The 16,719-nt window shown below is 54.1% G+C and overlaps 1 protein-coding gene across 3 annotated transcripts in view; it reads right to left on the reverse strand.

Moving 5' to 3' along the window:
• LOC146222206 (glucosidase 2 subunit beta-like) overlaps positions 1-16,719 on the reverse strand; it is a 112,688-nt gene that overhangs the window by 87,199 nt on the left and 8,770 nt on the right. For all 3 annotated transcript variants that reach the window (XM_084692180.1, XM_084692179.1, XM_084692181.1), the window contains 2 exons: positions 12,217-12,283; positions 8,390-8,468 (listed from right to left, as the gene is read on the reverse strand). In XM_084692180.1, the coding sequence (XP_084548306.1) occupies positions 8,390-8,468; positions 12,217-12,283 (146 nt within the window). The remainder of the gene's footprint in view (positions 1-8,389; positions 8,469-12,216; positions 12,284-16,719) is intronic.

Consider the following 16,719-nt stretch of genomic DNA (forward strand, 5'->3'; position numbering starts at 1 on the left):
CACGAGGCATTTTTGTCTGTTGTTCTTTTCACTTACGGGAGGAAGGCAAGACGACTGGAAAGGTCACCGCCGAAGCAGATCCGGACCAAAGCTTTCCTCGCTAATAGAGAGGAGGGGCCTGAGAGGGCGGGGGGGGGGGGGGGGGGGGTGCTGGGCTGGGGTGGGGAAGCGGAAACGTTGGTTGAAAGTATACGGCTAATAATGCTCAAAGTAAAAGGTCAGGGATGGAGCTATGCGAGCGAAGGCGCTGCGGAACCCACCGCCGGAGCGTGGGCACGTACGCGCTCCCGATCTCCTTCCTACGCCGCCAGCCGTTTACATTTCGAGGAAAAGCGTGCAAACGGGAGAGGGGGGGGGGGGGGGGGGGGGGGTGCTGTGAATCAGAGCGTGGCTTTCTCGTCTTTCGTCTTTCGTCTTTCCCCCACCACCACTCCCCCCCCCGAATCTTGAACGAGACAGAATTCGGAGGAAAAGCCATCTGTGTCTGGCTCTCATCCCTGGCTTCTCCCCGAGCCCGGCTGAGCCTGAGCCAGCAAATGTCAGTCGGATAAAGAGTAAGCCTGACAGACAGACACTGGAGTTTAGTCATCCCCATGTGTCATCCCCATCGCTAGCAAGTCCCCAATCTTAGCCCGCTCTCAAAAGCCCCGAAAAGATGATGCTTGGGGGGGGGGGGGGCGGTGGAGGAGAGGAGGTTCTTTAGAGCTTGTCAGGTTGTGTAACTCCACAAATGTGCCACAAAAGCGGTGGGAGGACCTGAGTGTGGAGCTACTGTGGTCCCCCCTGTGGTCTTGGGAGAGCTCGTCATTATCGTCTTATCTGATGTACAGCGCAGGTCGCCATGGAGACCTCGCAAAAACACGTCTCCTGTCTCCTCTCGCCTTCGAGGAAGGGCAGGTTCCGCGGAGAGACGACGCGATTGTGTCCTCCCTTTTGGAAACCGGGGGGTCTTACGAGATTCGATTGGAGCTCGGCAAAACCCCCCCCCCCCCCCCCCCCCAAAAAAAACGGACTTCGGCGATTTATGAGAACCCGAAAAACGTGGTTGCCTCGCGGGTGTGAGAGGCGCGTTGACGGCATGGTCTCCGCCGTCGCGACGGTGCTGCGACGTGACGAGCTGCGGCGACAGGCGGGAACAAACAGTCCTGAGGTAAGAGGCGTCTTCTTTGATGGCGCCATGGCAACCAATTCCAACCCCGCGGGCCCCCCCTGCCGACATCTGCGGACCGGCGTGTGGCCACAGTGTGGCTGCCAGCACTGGGACCATACTGGAGCCCTGTCAATGCCTCGGCCTCGTGGCACGAGCTGATAAGAACACTGATCGCTGCCCTGGGCTCGCTACGAGGTCGTTTGCCAGCGCAGCTTCTTCGCTTCGCCAGAGCCTTTGCCTGACGTGCACCGAGACGACTGTAGCTGTCGTTTTTTTTTTTACTGTCGCGAGCGTCTGTCGAATGAGACTGATGCGGTGCTGCCTCGATGTCGCGATGCTCATTTGAGGTAGAGTGCATTTTGGTCTCTGTGTTTGTTTGGACTTTGTTTCGACGTACTTCAATCCACCTGACAAAGACGCGCGCGGTAGATCTAGTGCGCCTTTCATGATGACCGTGCCGTGTTTCAACTTATCCTTTCTGTAGAGTGACCCCTTTGACCCCCTGCCCAAAATGCACAGCTGAGGGGAGGTGGGGCAGGGGGGGGGGGGGTTAATTGACTCCTGCTTCTGGTGGCGCTGCTGGCTTGTCTGGGTCCTTGTCATCGTGGAATGCGCGCCGTGACGGCCGCGGCGTCCCCGCGCGAGGCGGCATGAATATTCAACGGGGGGAGGGGCGCTCGTCAGGAAGCCCAGACGAGAGACGGCGTCGTCGTCGTCTAGCCGTCACCTGGCCCGGGGCGTGGCGCCTCTGACACTTTGACGGTGATTACGAGTATTGAGCCGCGCTTGTTTACCAAATAGGCGGCCAGGCTGGGTTGAGATGAAACTGGCTGTTGTTGCGAAACTGGGGGGAGGGGTGGGGGGGCGTGCGTGTCTCGTGAGCACCGGGAGGGACGCCCGTCTTCCCCCGTCGACGTGTGACGAAGGTCTCGCCGTGTGCGAGGAGTCGACACGAAAAAACACCGCCTCCTGCACCCCCATCTCACCCCCCCCCCCCCCGCTAGCTTTGTTACCTCAGCAAGCCCCGCGACCTGAGTCGCATCCAATCTCGACGGTTACATAACGCGAGGTAAGGGGAGAGGCTGGGGAAAGACGAGGAGGGAGGAGAGGGTGGAGGAGGAGAGGAAGAGACGACAGGCGGCGGGAAGAGAATTGAGGCGGACAGAATCTTGAAATGTTCAAACTCCACAAATAACGCTGTCATATCCCACCCCTGTCCTCACCCTACTGCCCCTACAATCTCCAACGGAACATGACACAATACAAGGTTGTTGGTTTTTTTCGGGGGGGGGGAGGTTGGGGGGTCGATTTTCTTTATCCCGACACTACAAACCATGCATGCCCCCACTTCTGGTTCCAGCCTGTCGTTTCACATTATATAACTTGAAAGCACTCTCGTCGGGCATGAAAAAACATGAGGCGTTAGATGGGATGTGAGGAACGGCACTGACGGGGAAAAAGAAAGAGAGAGGGAGAGAAGGAAGGAAAGAGAGAGAGAGAGTGGGGGGGGGAAGGAGAGAGAGAGAGGGGGGGGGGAAGATGGAAGGAAGGAAGGAAGGAAGGAAGGAAGGAAGGAAGGAAGGAAGGAAGGAAGGAAGGAAGGAAGGAAGGAAGGAAGGAAGGAAGGAAGGAAGGAAGGATCGAGAGAGAGAGAGAAAAAGAGGGGGGAAGGAAGGAGAGAAGGAAGGAGAGAGCGAGAAAGAGAGAGGTAGAGAAGGAAGGGGAGAGAGAGAGAGACAGAGCGAGAGAGCGAGAGAGAGAGAGAGAGAGAGAGAGAGAGAGAGCGAGAGAGAGAGAGAGAGAGAGAGAGCGAGAGAGAGAGGGAGGGAGAGAGAGAGAAGGAAAAAGAGACAGAGAGAGCTCTGACAGACCTCCATTTTACCCTCGGCTCCACCAAGCCAGCCGGAAGGCTTTCAACACCGTCAGGACATAATGTGGTTTCGACACCGTAATAGCTATGGTCTGGATGTGTGCATGTTACACTGCCACCGTACATGCTCCAGTGACACAGCCCGGCTCTTGTGTTGAGCCTCAAACCACCGGTGTGCGCAGTGCTGGCATGACATTTAAAGCCTTTATAAAACACAAATATTTCATGGATTCACGTGTGCTCACATGCTTTACAATTGAGTTACGTGTAACCATAGACATGTATGCCACTCTCGAATCCATCGTGCAGCAATACCCTCGGCCACAACTGGAAGCGACTCAAACCGAGACACTGTGTACACATTCAGCACAATACGACAGCAGCTTCAGGATAGAGCAGAGCAGGAGATCACCATGACACGAGAGCTGTCAATAACCACACTGCTACATCCATTAGCCAGTGTACATCAGAACAATACAACTATCCCAACAGGAGCCTTGTAAGTGCGTCTGTGCACACTGGCTTTAGCCAAAGCGATAGAGTGCTCCCATAATGCCCTATTCTACTGTCGGGCGCTACCTGGTGATACAAACAGTGTGCCCTACGAACACTCCGGGCAGTTAACTGTGGCCATTCGAAACTCCTAAAGCCTGGCCCACTGTCAAAGCCCCCCTTTACACATCACACGAGACATGAAATCCTCGAAATGCGGTGCGCAACCCCCGCCCCCCCTCCAAGCCCCCTGTCCCCCCCCCCCCCAACACACGTATTTGACGGGAATCTCTTGAAGGCAGACAGGACGGTTCAGTTCAGAGGCATCTCTCTCTCTCCCCCTCTCTCTCTCCCCCTCTCCCTTTCTCCCCCTCTCTCTCTCTCTCTCTCTCTTCCCCTCTCTCTCTCTTCCCCTCTCTCTCTCTCTCTCTCTCTCTCTCTCCCCCTCTCTCTCTCTCTCTCTCTCTCCCCCTCTCTCTCTCTCTCTCTCTCTCTGCCCGAGAAGGAACAGAGATGAGCGTGCACGCCGGAGGCCCACAGCCCAGGAAAACAAAGAGATGAAATGACCTGTGAGTCGCTCTCGCACACAACCAAGACCCCTGCTGCCCCCTTCTGGCGTCGGGCAGAGCCGCAGCCCCACATCAGCCCACAGACACGGGGGCTGGTCGCCCTTTTCCCCCCACCCGGAAGCCACGACGGACCATAACAAGGAGAGACCGTCAACAAACAGTCCCGTTCGATGGATGGCGCGCCGCCGCTACTCGCCCCCGGTGATTGGAACGGATACAGTGGGGCGAGCGGTATCTCCGCAGCGATATCTCTCTGTCTCGAAGCCGACAAAGCGGTCTGTTCCGTGTCCGAGCCTCACGCACACCTGACGCCGTGAGGTGCCGCGGCCAGGCCCATGAAAAGGCTAAATGGCGGTCGATGGCGCCTGTTGACCCTGCTAGGTCGTGACACAATTTTTCACCTTTAAGCGAAATAAATAAATACAAAAAGAAGGGAGTTGATGCCCTCAACTCGATATGAAAGGGAGTTCAGAAAAAGGATCCCCGCCGCTTCGTCCTTCTGAGAGGCGGCGCTTACAGAGCTGGCACGGGCGAAATGTCAACCAGCTCAAGCAGGTGGCGTGGAGAGCCACAGTGTTTCGACCTTGTGGTGGCCGGGGAGGGGGGAGGGAGACGGGGATGCTGGAACGGAGGAGGGCGGGGCGGCGGGCGCGGCGACAGGACGCGACCCTGTGGTTTCCACCGCTGGCCGGGCTCGGGATCGGGATGCCGCAGCGGGGGACCTGACGTTCAGGTCTCGCTCTGAGCTGCGGACTGACGTCGGGGACGGGCGGACGCGCCAGCGTAAAACACCGTGCTCTTTTCCAATTCCGCCCCGGAAAAAAGGGGCGGGCCCCTTCGAAAACGCGCCGCCGACACTTTGCCCCTCCGCCGCGGCGCTTGTTGAAGCAGAGAACCTGCCAATGAGCACTCTCCGTCGTTTCCGAGGCCTGGGAAGCCCCTCCATCGATGCCTTGTCAGACCTCCAACATGGCTACCTTGTCAGGGTGACGTCCCGCCTCCTCTCTGGCTGGGCTGCCGATCGGGGAAACGGACTCTGTGATCGAGGCACCCTTTGCCAGGCCACGGCACGGCCTCACCGCACACACCTTCGATACTCGGTCGCCACACACACCGAGGTTGTGGAGGAGACGTCCCTCCCCCCCCTCCCCCTTCAACAGCCGTTTTCCCCCCCAATACGAGTTCTCCCCCCCACCCCCCCACCCCTCCACCTCCACTCTCAACTGTTATCACCTTCCAAAGAGCAGCTGAGTACCTAGGTGGGCTTTCTTTTCATCAGTCTCTCCGCCCCACCCCCCCACCCCCCTTTTTCCTGTTAGATGGAAAAACCTAATCCCATGGCCAGTCCTGACTGTATGGGGGGGGGGGGGGGCTTAGGGTGAGTCAGGGGGTGGAAGAGAGAGAGAGAGAGAGAGAGAGAGAGAGAGAGAGAGAGAGAGAGAGAGAGAGAGAGAGAGAGAGAGAGAGAGAGAGAGAAGAGAGAGAGAGAGAGAGAGGTGGAGAGAGGTGGAGAGAGGGGGAGTGAGAAAGAGAGAGGGGAGGGGGAAAGAGAGAGAGAGCCATCATTACTCTGAGGGCTCCTCTACTGCTTGGGAGACTGCAATCTCCCCCTCTGGCTCAACTGTTCTCTGTCGAAGTCACTGACCGAGGCCAGTCACGCTCCGGGGATTCTGGGAACCCGCTACCTCATGGTTGATCTCTGATTGAGACCACAGACCCCACAAGTAACAGAGGAGACACAAGCGATGGGCTTTGGATTCCTGGTCCTATTGGAGGACAAAACTGGTCAGACGGGAACAAACTAACTGTTGCCGTACCACAACATCTTTCTCCCTCCAAAAAATAAAAAAACGATGTCCGATTTAAACAACGCCACGATCTGCTATAAATGATATTTCAGGGTGCTTAGGTGCCTCTTTCTTTGCACTTCCAAAATGGTGCCCTGAGTGCAGATCAAACCAGGAGAAGTTGCGTTCTTAGAACTCTGCTAAGCCTGTCCTTTCTGTTTGTAGGGACTGAAAACGACGACACATGCAGCACGCCGAATCACCGCATGCCTCTTGACGTCAACGACACACGAGCACCCCAAAGCTGTAGTGGCCTTAGCATCCATTGTAGGCCTCTGCAGGAGCCAGGCTTGTACTCGGGTGTCTGACAGAGACGAATGTTTCCTTTGATCATCAAATTGTTTTACTGAGGTCCTCTCTGTTCTTGAATTATCTGGACCACTGAAGTGGAAACCTGCATTTGCCGCGGCGCCCAGAGCTTCTCCGCCGAAGGACAAGGAACGAGGCTGGGGGTGTTGCAGAAGAGTGTGTGTGTGTGTGTGGGGGGGGGGAGTACTCATAAAAAGGTGAGAAAATGACACCAAGTGGTACGCGCATCAAATGGAAAACTACAGCCCGATCCTCGCCTCTGCTTGGTAGGAGTAATGAAAGCCTTTCGACATGACAACAACCAACCCCGTCTGCCCGGGAAATGACTCGTCGTTCTTTATGCCTTTCCTCTTAAATTCAACAGACCTCCGCACCGCGTCGTCGCCGCCGACCATGGGGGGGGGGGGGGGGGGGGGCGTTTTTCGTTTTTTTCGTGCCATCCCGAAGGAACTCGCCACGTTTATGCGCGAGGCGCGTGCCCCCGGAATCCTGGTGCCATGATGCTGTCGACGGAGGGAGGAGGCGCGTCTTTGCGCCGCTGGGATGTCACCGAGGAGACGAGAGCGAAGTCGGGGGGGGGCCAAAAGGGGCTACCGCCAATCGCGGAGAACCCCGTAAGAAAACGAATTCCAAAGAGAACCGGCTCGTTTTGTCAAACAAAAAGGGCAAAACGTCTCTCCCTGTATGGCGATGTCGCTCCGGCCCTTTGGACCCCGTCGCCGTTGCCGACGCGAGGCCCCCCTCGCTTCTCCCTTCTAATGTAAATTGCTCGTTAACTACCGTCATTGGCAACCTGTTTAATTCGCCTGGCTTCATCGGCGTTTGTTTTGATTACGGATAAGTGCACATTTTCATATTCATGCATATTCATATACTGATTCGCTCTCTTCAGATGTATTTGAATTCATTAGGATTGCCTTCCTGTCCTAACCAGCTGAAATAACAAACGAGCCGTGATTTTCCCATTGAGGGTCCTTTCATGTGTGTTGCAGGGGAAGCAATTGGTACTTTACACCACACGCGCTTCTCCGCGACACAACACAGCCTCTCGAGAGAAGTTAGGACGCTAAGTCGGTTCACGCATGTCCGTGCCCGCAAAACGCACGTGCGAAGGACTAAAATCAAAGCACACACGCACGCACAGGCGAGAAGCTTTCATAAGCTTTTGCTCACATTTACGTTTAGTCATTTAGCAGACTCTCTTACCCAGAACGACTTACAGTAAGTACAGGGACATTCCCCCCCGAGGCAAGTAGAGTGAAGTGCCTTGCCCAAGGACACGACGTCATGTGGGACGGCGAGGAATCGATCCGGCAACCTTTTGATTACGAGCCCGACTCCCTCACCGCTCAGCGATCTGACTCCCTATACGCCCACTTGATCCTGATGGTGTATGACTGGTGCATTTTGTAGAACCTTAAGGTTCTGGCTCTTTGTGAGTGAGTATGTGTCCATTGACTTGCCAAGTCTGAACTTCGCCTCACCCACTCTCGAGGCTGACGTAGGCCTCTTCGGCTGTGCCCGCGCATACCAATTAGCATTTCTCGCTGAGTGGGCCTGGAGGGGCACGACCGAGAGGAAGAGAGCTCCAGCCATTTTGTCTACGGCCGTGTGCTCGGATATGTGCTGGTGGAGAAAGGGAGGGGAGCTCGCGGTGTAAAGTGGAACAGACAGCCGCGTTCTCACACATCACGGCTTGAAGGAAAATCATTGTTGGAAACGGGGGCCCCGGTCCAGCTCTGAATTCAAATGTGTGCGCACGGGACCCTGCGGTGCGGGCGCTTGTCGACTAGCAATGGAGAGGTTGACAGTAGAACCGCGCCGGGGTGGCGGTGGGGGGGGTGAGGGCCGCGAAAAACTGAGAGAGGAAGGATAGAAGTGAGCAAAGAGCGGCTGTGGGTAAATAACACGTTTGAAGGGGAAGCTCGGTGCTTCAGTGTCCTCCGTTCTGAGGAGAGAAGCACGCGCGCGCACGCGCCCGAGGTGGCTCTCTGTGCCGATTCCAACGCGGAGTTAAACGAGGCTGCGTCGATGAAAAAGAATACAAAAATAAAACACGGCCATCAACAAAACTGTTTCGAAAGTGGGTCTCTGGCACCGAAGGAGGTCCGGCGAGAGGAGTGGCAGGTGTTTCAACGCAGGGGGAACTTACCATGGCTTGGTCTTCAGAAACGCCCCGCTTCTCATCCTGGGCGAGCGCCAGCTTGGCTTGGACCTCGTCCACGGCGATGCTGTGGCATTGAAAAGACACAGATGGTTAACTACGTTAATATCGGCCCCACAGTAAGTAAGAGAAGCCGACAGAGAGAGGGAGAGGGAGAGAGAGAGAGAGAGAGAGAGAGGGAGAGGGAGAGGGAGAGGGAGAGGGAGAGGGAGAGAGAGAGAGAGAGAGAGAGAGAGAGAGAGAGAGAGAGAGAGAGAGAGAGAGAGAGAGAGAGAAAAAAAAAAAAAACCGAGGGAGAGGAAAAAGGAGGGCTGCAAAAGGCTTTCGCTCCTTCAGGAAGAAAGGACGGATATGCGGGGAAAAGAGCAGATGCCGTCTTGTGTAGGTCGGCATTCAAATGACATCCCTAAGATCTGAAGATACTCTGTTAAAGTGGAGATGCATTTTCTCGACAGAATGTGTCCTCTCTGAAGAGAGGTGGTGTCTGAGCTGAAGTGCAGCACTGTTCTCCTTAACTGAGCTGGGCCAATTTTCTCTCTCTGTCTCTCTCTGTCTCTGTCTCTCTCTCTCTCACCTTTGATCAAGCTACAATGTTATGGTCTTCTCTGAGAGGTTATGGCCGTCGAACAAAAGAGAAAGAAAGCTATACCTAAAAGGTTGCATGTCTTTCCAATGTGAAGGACAGTCGCATGTGAGGTTGAGAGGCAAAATACAGCTTTCGGGCAAAACAAAACATGAAAGCCTCCATCTTGTTCTGTGGTCTCCAGTATTTGGACATACTCCCGTGGTCGCAAAGCGGATAGAATAGGACTTTGATTGGGACTCTTTCTTTAACGGTGAAGTCTTCCACAGACATCGTATTTTCCATCTGGTTCACACTGTCTATCATGCCCTTGCCCCTCTCTTATGAACACACACACACACACACACACACACTAGGTCCAAGGTAGGTGAAGAACCCCGTCTGTCAGTTATTCCTCTCTGATGGAGGTCCGTGTGAAAGGGTGGTTCATCCAGGATAATACCGCCGAGGTAATGACTGCATGGGCAGGATCAATCCTGGGAACCCATCAAAAAAGGATGGGGGAGGCAAACATTGACACTCCTTTAGCGCGGGGAGAACCGCAAACGCCGCCATCGGAAAATCAATGGGTGGGTAACTGCACTGTTCGAGGCTCCATTTTTCTCCGGCGTGGAGGGGCGGATCCAGCAATGTGGGCACTGAGAGAGAGCCCGGAGGTGGGGGGGGGCAGGCTATGTTCAATCACGGCAAACAGGCCCGTGTGCACGCAGGAACTGGCGTACAACCTGCTACTCTACAACCTGCTACTGTACAACCTGCTACTGTACAACCTGCTACTGTACAACCTGCTACTGTACAACCTGCGCGTCCATAGTCATGAGCGCACACGCGGGTGGAGAGGGAGGGAGGGAGGGAGGGAGGGAGGGAGGGAGGGAGGGAGGGAGGGAGGGAGGGAGGGAGGGAGGGAGGGAGGGAGGGAGGGAGGGAGGGAGGGAGGGAGGGAGGGAGGGAGGGAGGGAGGGAGGGAGGGAGGGAGGGAGGGAGGGAGGGAGGGAGGGAGGGAAGGAGGGAAGGAGGGAAGGAGGGAAGGAGGGAGAGAGGGATCATAACCACAACCTGTTACAGAGCCTTGGGGAGGCTCCATCATGGTTCATTTCCTAGAGCAGTTGGTACGCTCTATTTATAACCAGCACTACTGGTACCAGTTAATCCTACACTGGGCTGCCAACTGCCAGCCAGTTGGCACAGAAGAGCAGTTTGTGTGTGGCGCTTAGGAGGACTCTGGGCACGATAACACAGAGAAGCACATAGCCACCCAGGAGAGTCCAATCCGCCAGCCGACAGCGTTTAGACAGCGCTTCCTCATCCGCCCATTATGGCCCTGTGGCTCAGAGTGACGGAGAAGAGAAGTCTCTCTCGAAAGTGGCCGCTTGGAAACAAACCTTTTTGAAGACGAGCGTGTGGGTTCTCTCATGTCCTAGATGGAAGGGTTCCTTCTTGAAGGGGAATTTTTTCGTGGAAAGGGGGGGGGGGGGGAAGTCATTATCATGATAATCAGCACCGCCTTGCGAGCTTTTCTTTGTCTTCAAATATTTATTTCAGAGGGGAATCAAGGCTCTTAAGAAAATACGAGCAATTATTAATGATAATGGGCTAAATAGACAACACAAATGAGATTCGTTTAGAAATGGGAGTGCAATTATCGCTGAATTAGCATGAAGATAATTAGCCATTCCTATCAAATGGATTAAGAACAGAGCAGTGATTCATGGGCTGTCATTAGGGACATCAAAAAGAGGTCTTTTCACGAGATAGGAACCCACAGTGTGCAAGTTCATCTCATTTGCCGTCAGAGAGCATCAGAGAATAGTGCAATTCAGGGCCCACAACGTTGCATCCTTGCAGTGACACGGCTTACACTGTCGCAAGGCAGTGTGCACATTCTCGCCTGTCGTCTCATGTCAACAGACGTCCAAACGCCAGACGTGCCATGAGCTAGCTAGCCTGGCCCACCGGAGCCTGAGGACGGATGGACTGAGAACCTCCGGCAGCATAAAAAAACGCCGCGTCATGTATTTGTTTAAGCCGGACCGTGAACCGACGCGGTCTGCGGCGGAGGGTGGGTGGGGGGGTGGTGGATGTGGGGGGGTGGGGGGGGATGACCGAGCGAGCGAGCGGACCCGGCAGGCTGAATAATGGTGCCCGTCCCGGGCCCTCTAGGAATGCATTAGGAGGCGCAAGCGGCGGGGGAGGGAAAGCGCTTGTGCCAGCACTTCCTCCCGGACGCGGCCATACGTATTATAGCGCCTTCCTGCTTTACAATCCCGGGCCCCTATCCCTCTCCGGAAGAATATGCCCCGTTAGCTTGAGCAGTATTGATTCCTTTCAGAAGAAGGCGGGGGCAGATGGGTAGGAGAGTGAGAGATATGCTGCTGGTGGTGGGGGGGGAGGGGGGGGGTGCATATAGGGCTCAATGGACATCCCTGTTTGCTTTTCTGCAAGCCAAGACGAAATTTAAATATCTCACTGGAAAAGCAAAACGGCTGCCGTTCCCCATAAAGCGCCGGCTGAGGTTAAACACCGCTCACGGCAGCACTGCTCACGGCAGCAAGTTGGACGCCTCGCCGGGCCCCCACCCGTGACAACGGGGCTGCTGTCGGGGCTTTGGACGGGCAGGGAGATTATGCAACGCAAACACGGCGATGAATTGCTTTTTGATGCCGGGGGAGAACAAACGATTCGAGGCGGGGTAGTTTGGGGTGAGGCGGGGAGGGGGGGCAAGGGGAGGGGGGGGGGCTCTCCAAGACAAATGACGCTCAGGGAAACCGAGTGAGGGGAGGAAAAGAGTGGGAGGACGTGCACAGCGACGCGAGCAAGGCCCTTGGGGGTCGGCCATTTGTCTTTCTGAGCGATTGTGAGAGAAAGTATCAATCATTATCAGATAGGTATACAGTGTATATGTATACAGTACCTATACTGCATATCGAGGTAGACATGGAGGGATGAGGTGGTGAAACTTCAGTTGGTCCCAAAGTTTAGTTCTCGCTGGAATTACTTTGAGCACCTCGAAAGTATTTGAAAGTGGGATTTAAAATGGCTGCTTTGACTTTGTATAGTCTTGCACCTTTCAGAGCTGTTCTCCAGTAATCCTGATTGGCGTGAACATCATTTCCTCTGTCTTTGAAATCTTTGCCGTCTTTGTGTTGCTGGAAATGATTGATTCCTGTTTGTGATTTGGAACGGTGGTCCTTCGAGGTGTCACGTGTCGGAGGAATGATTCAAGTGTCCTCACCTGTTATCGTTATGGCTGTCCGACGCGTGGGAAATGCTGATTGCCGTCCTGTTCTGACTTCTGACACCTTATGGAGACACAAAGGTGTCAGTCCCTTCACAGATCACTTACAAAATGACTGAACGACTCCACATTGGAGCACGGGACCTGGAAAAAGCACAGAAAACGAGTCAAAATCACATTTCCTAACCATCAGAAAGGATACAAATGGGTGGAATTTGAATGACATTTCACAGAATATCAACCCCGGACGACACTGCATTTCCCAGTGCGGCGGAGGGGTAGGTTTGGATGCGGCTGTAGGGGCAGAGAGGTGGATTGACAAGTGTTGGGCGGGAGGGCTGAGGAGCTGGCGATGGTCGGCCAATCAGGCGATGAGTCAGTCATGCTGTGAGAGAACATTTGGTTCCACTGTAGAAAAAGCGTGTCAGGATCTAGAATGCAATCAGGGAGCTTTGTGCTCGACGCTGGTACGATGAAGTGATTTCCCCCCCCCCCCCTTCTCTGTTCACTACTCCTATTCACAGACGTGTGTGTGTGTGTGTGTGTGTGTGTGTGCCCCCACTCCCACCCCATAACCATACAACCCCCACCTCCCACACCCCCACAGATTTCTTTTCTTTTTTCCCTCCTGGTGGCATTCAGCGGAGGGCGAGAGAGAGGAAGTTCTCTTCTCCGTTCATGACTAAACATCTCCCTCATCATCAACCCGAGCTCGGAGTCTAAAGGGCCAAGCTGATTGGCCCTAAGATGGAGAAAGAAGCACTTTACATAATGCTAATTACACATCCGCCGCAATTACCTTTCTGTACATGATTTAGGTAATTACGGAAAAGCTAATTGTGAAATTAGCATTTTTTTCACTTTACAGTACGCCGGCTGTGTGTGTGTGTGTGTGTGTGTACATATGAAAATCCTTGCGTCTAGATACCCCCTAAAGTACTGAGATCTGAACCACAATTTATTCCATGCAGTCATGCCGGGGTTGGTTCAATAGCGTTCAGAAACACGAATAAGAGCTGAATTTCTTCATTCGACAAACACTCAGGTGGCATGTATTTAACCCAGCGCCGTCGAAACATTTAACCTGAGTGCACCCATCTCGTATCACCGCTCCAACTGGGGCGAAGCACACCCGACATGGCGATGTGCATCCGCCAAAGGAATGCGCTGCATCTGTCATCTCAATGGCCTTTTTCCCTTTCGGCTCGAGCAGCGTGCTGCTTGACATTCTCGACCCATCTGCACGCTCGCCGTTCTCTCCATCCGGCCTGCCCGCACTCGTCTGGTGGGAGACGTGCTCATCCCTCCCTTCAAGCCGCAGAGCCGCGGCTGCCAGAGACAGACAGCGGCGAGGAAAGATTTCCTCGGCGAGAGAGAACGGGAAGGCAGAGAGAGGGGCGAGGGAGAAAACGAGTCGAGCGGAGAGAGAGCGAGGAGCCGAAAAGAGAGAAAGAAGTGAAAAAGTGTGTCTGTGGAGTGGGGGGAGGGGGGGGGGAACGGAAAGTCGGGGAGACACTGGCTCTCCAAACAGACAGCAAATATAATGAGAGATGGAAAGGGAGAGAGACATAGATAGTGGGGGGGGGGGGGGTGTGGGGTGGGGGGGAGGGAGGGAAATATACAAAGCAAAAAATGAGAGAGGGAGGGAAAGGCAAGGTCGAAGGCGTCGGCTCTACCTGCAGACGGCACGCGCAGCTCGCTATGTTTACTAATGGACGCCATCACTCATCCGCCAAGCGTTGCCGTAGCGATCGCTCGCAGAGAGAGAGAGAGAGAAGCTCGTAAAACGCGTGAGGCACAAAGGAGAGAGAGGAACGGAACAAAAAAGGAGGAGCCCCCCCCCACCCGCCCCCCCACCCCCGAATCCATACCTCCGACACACTCCGCGCACACGGCACAGACGCCTCTTTTGTTACCGGGTCGATCCGCCGGCGATTCGCGCGAGGCACGCGGCATTAGCAGGGAGCGCTGCCCCCTTTTTTCTCTCTCTCTCGATGGAAACCATTTCTATGCGTTGTGGTAGGGTTCTAACAAAGCCCAGACAACCACGCCTCTGTTCCTTTAAAAAACAGAGGACATTCAACAGCAAATGACCCGGGGCGACACTTCCTGCGATACTTTCCCCGAAAAGGGCGTTTTTCAATCCAACCAAAACAGCCGTCTCGATGACACAAAGCAACATACTGTATTTGTAAATATTTGCCTGTTTTGCTACCTAGTGCACATATCTATGCGGGTACTGAAAGTATAAAAGATAAATGGGATCTTTTCTGGGACATTGTGTAAACAGGAGTCGAGGAGAGAGCTCAGCCATAAGCTTGTTCACCATCTTAATGTTTACCACCAAAATAAGATGCATCCTTGTGTTGACATTAGGCCCGAATTGGACACAGGGTGCTGAATGAATCTGGATCATACAAAACAGAGCCAAAGATTGAGAGAACCAGAATTTGAGATATCTCCGAAATCGTACACGAGGACCAGCCGATATTAACATATTCCTCATATGCATCATTCATGTATTTTAGCTCACCTAACTGACACTAGGTGATCTTGTTAATCATCGCCCAGTTCAGGGACAGGCTAATCCACCATTAGAGAAACAGGGGAGTTAGGAGTGGGTTAGAGAGATGCTGGAGGAACAAAACCAGGTCAACCACTAGATTACGGCTGAACTCGAGGAAACCCACAAGAACTCTGGTTGAACTGCACCCCCTCATGTAACTTCCATATCGGGCTGTACCATTACCATCTTGGTAGGTTTATGGGGGGGGGGGGGGGTTCATGTATGGGGGAAAAAAAGACAAGCATATCACATTAGGGGGTTGAGGAAACCTCGATGTGAACCCAAAGCTTATGATGGTTTGACATTTGAGACGGCTCTTCAAAACATGCTCGGTTAATCAGTGCCTTCTCCCACTAATAGGAACGAGGCTTTGTTATTCAATACGGATTTACTTCCCCTCCTCCCAGCATGCGTTGCCAGACCACGGGCCTTCTGGCAGCACGGTGAATGAGTGCGAGGAGCCCGTCGGACGGCTAATGAATAAACGCAAGACGACTGAGTGGGTAATGCCGTCCCTCTCGCTCTGTCAAAACAATGTGCGCCGTCGCCTTTCTGAAGGCGACATCACCGCGACGGGAGTGCCAGATGAAGATCTTCAGGATGGTAATGGAGTCGCTCAAGCTCACGTCTTGGCGCTAATCCGCTTTAGCGACCGACGCGTGCCTGGCTCGCCGCGCCGGCGTGGAGGTCCACCTCGCGTGCACGCCGTGGGGGCATTCCGGGGCTCGGAAGCGCTTTCGAAGGACCCGCTCTTTGGATTTGGACCGGGCCAGATTGAAAGGCTGGGTTCATACGAGGTCTGTCTTTGATCGGAGACGGCACGGTGCCCTAATGTGTGTCTGGTGTTCCATCCATGCATTTCGCCGCCTTCCCCGCGACGCGTGGCGGAGAAAAAGTCCATTTGAGCACTCTCGGGTCAATGGGATACTTACGGCTGTAATAGAACGACTCCGTCTTTACCGTTGCATCGTATTTCAGTACAAGGCCTCATCTCAAACCAAGGCAGTCAAGCCCTCCGATTCCCCGGTCCTACAACTCTCAAATACTGTTCCGTCTCCCTTTTCCTGCTCTTCGTTTACAATCAATTCCCAAAAGCATTGGCCCCTTAAACACAATGTTGTTGTGTTATTTCCTCAGAGGGCACCAATAGTGTATCTCCTTTACGATGCTCAATAACACTGTATGAAGCCCCCGAGACAGGGTTGATCCATGGCAAGGGAAATCAAGAGAGAAGACTCCATTTTGACTCGCTCAAGGGTGAGTGTTAACAGAGCGACCAACAGGCAGTGCCGTGAGCCGTAATGTCTTCAAACTGGGTGTGTTTCTTCTGTTTTGCGTTTTGGGGCCGATATGGACGTTCAATTCGACGTTCAGTTCCAAAGGGCAGGTAAGCTCAGGCCCATGTGGGTGGACCGGTGACGTTAACGTGATCAATTAGGATTCGTCCATTCATCAATCAGTCCCAATTACAAGTGTGTCTCGCCCCTAACATAGCTGGATTCAGGGCGTTGGCTGGTGGTCGGAACATAGTGTTGCAGTACTAGCTCATGGTGGAACTGGTTGTAGGCCTAACCGTACATGTTAGCGTCCTCGTGGAACATCAAGTGAGACCACAGTGCGTTTGCTGGAGAGGGAGGCGGTGAGGTTATGCGCCTGGCGTGTCTAACGCATGAGGATGAGGCGCATGACGCGCGCCATGCGCGTCTGTTCTTTCTTGTTAGTGAGCCGAGATCAACCTTAAGTACAGTAGATGTGAATGCCACTGGAAGGCTGTATCATTCCGTAAAGCTTGCTGCAAGGCTCCGCGTCTAAATATATACAGTGTGCATGTACGCGTACGGAAACACACACACGTCCTACACACACACACACACGTCCTACACTCACGCACACACCGCAAAAGTCACTCGAACCACTGACTAACGGCGCAGAGC

The sequence above is a fragment of the Hypomesus nipponensis genome, chromosome 25 (genome assembly GCF_054491055.1).
Source record: "Hypomesus nipponensis isolate SF chromosome 25, ASM5449105v1, whole genome shotgun sequence".
Taxonomy (NCBI): Eukaryota; Metazoa; Chordata; class Actinopteri; order Osmeriformes; family Osmeridae; genus Hypomesus; species Hypomesus nipponensis.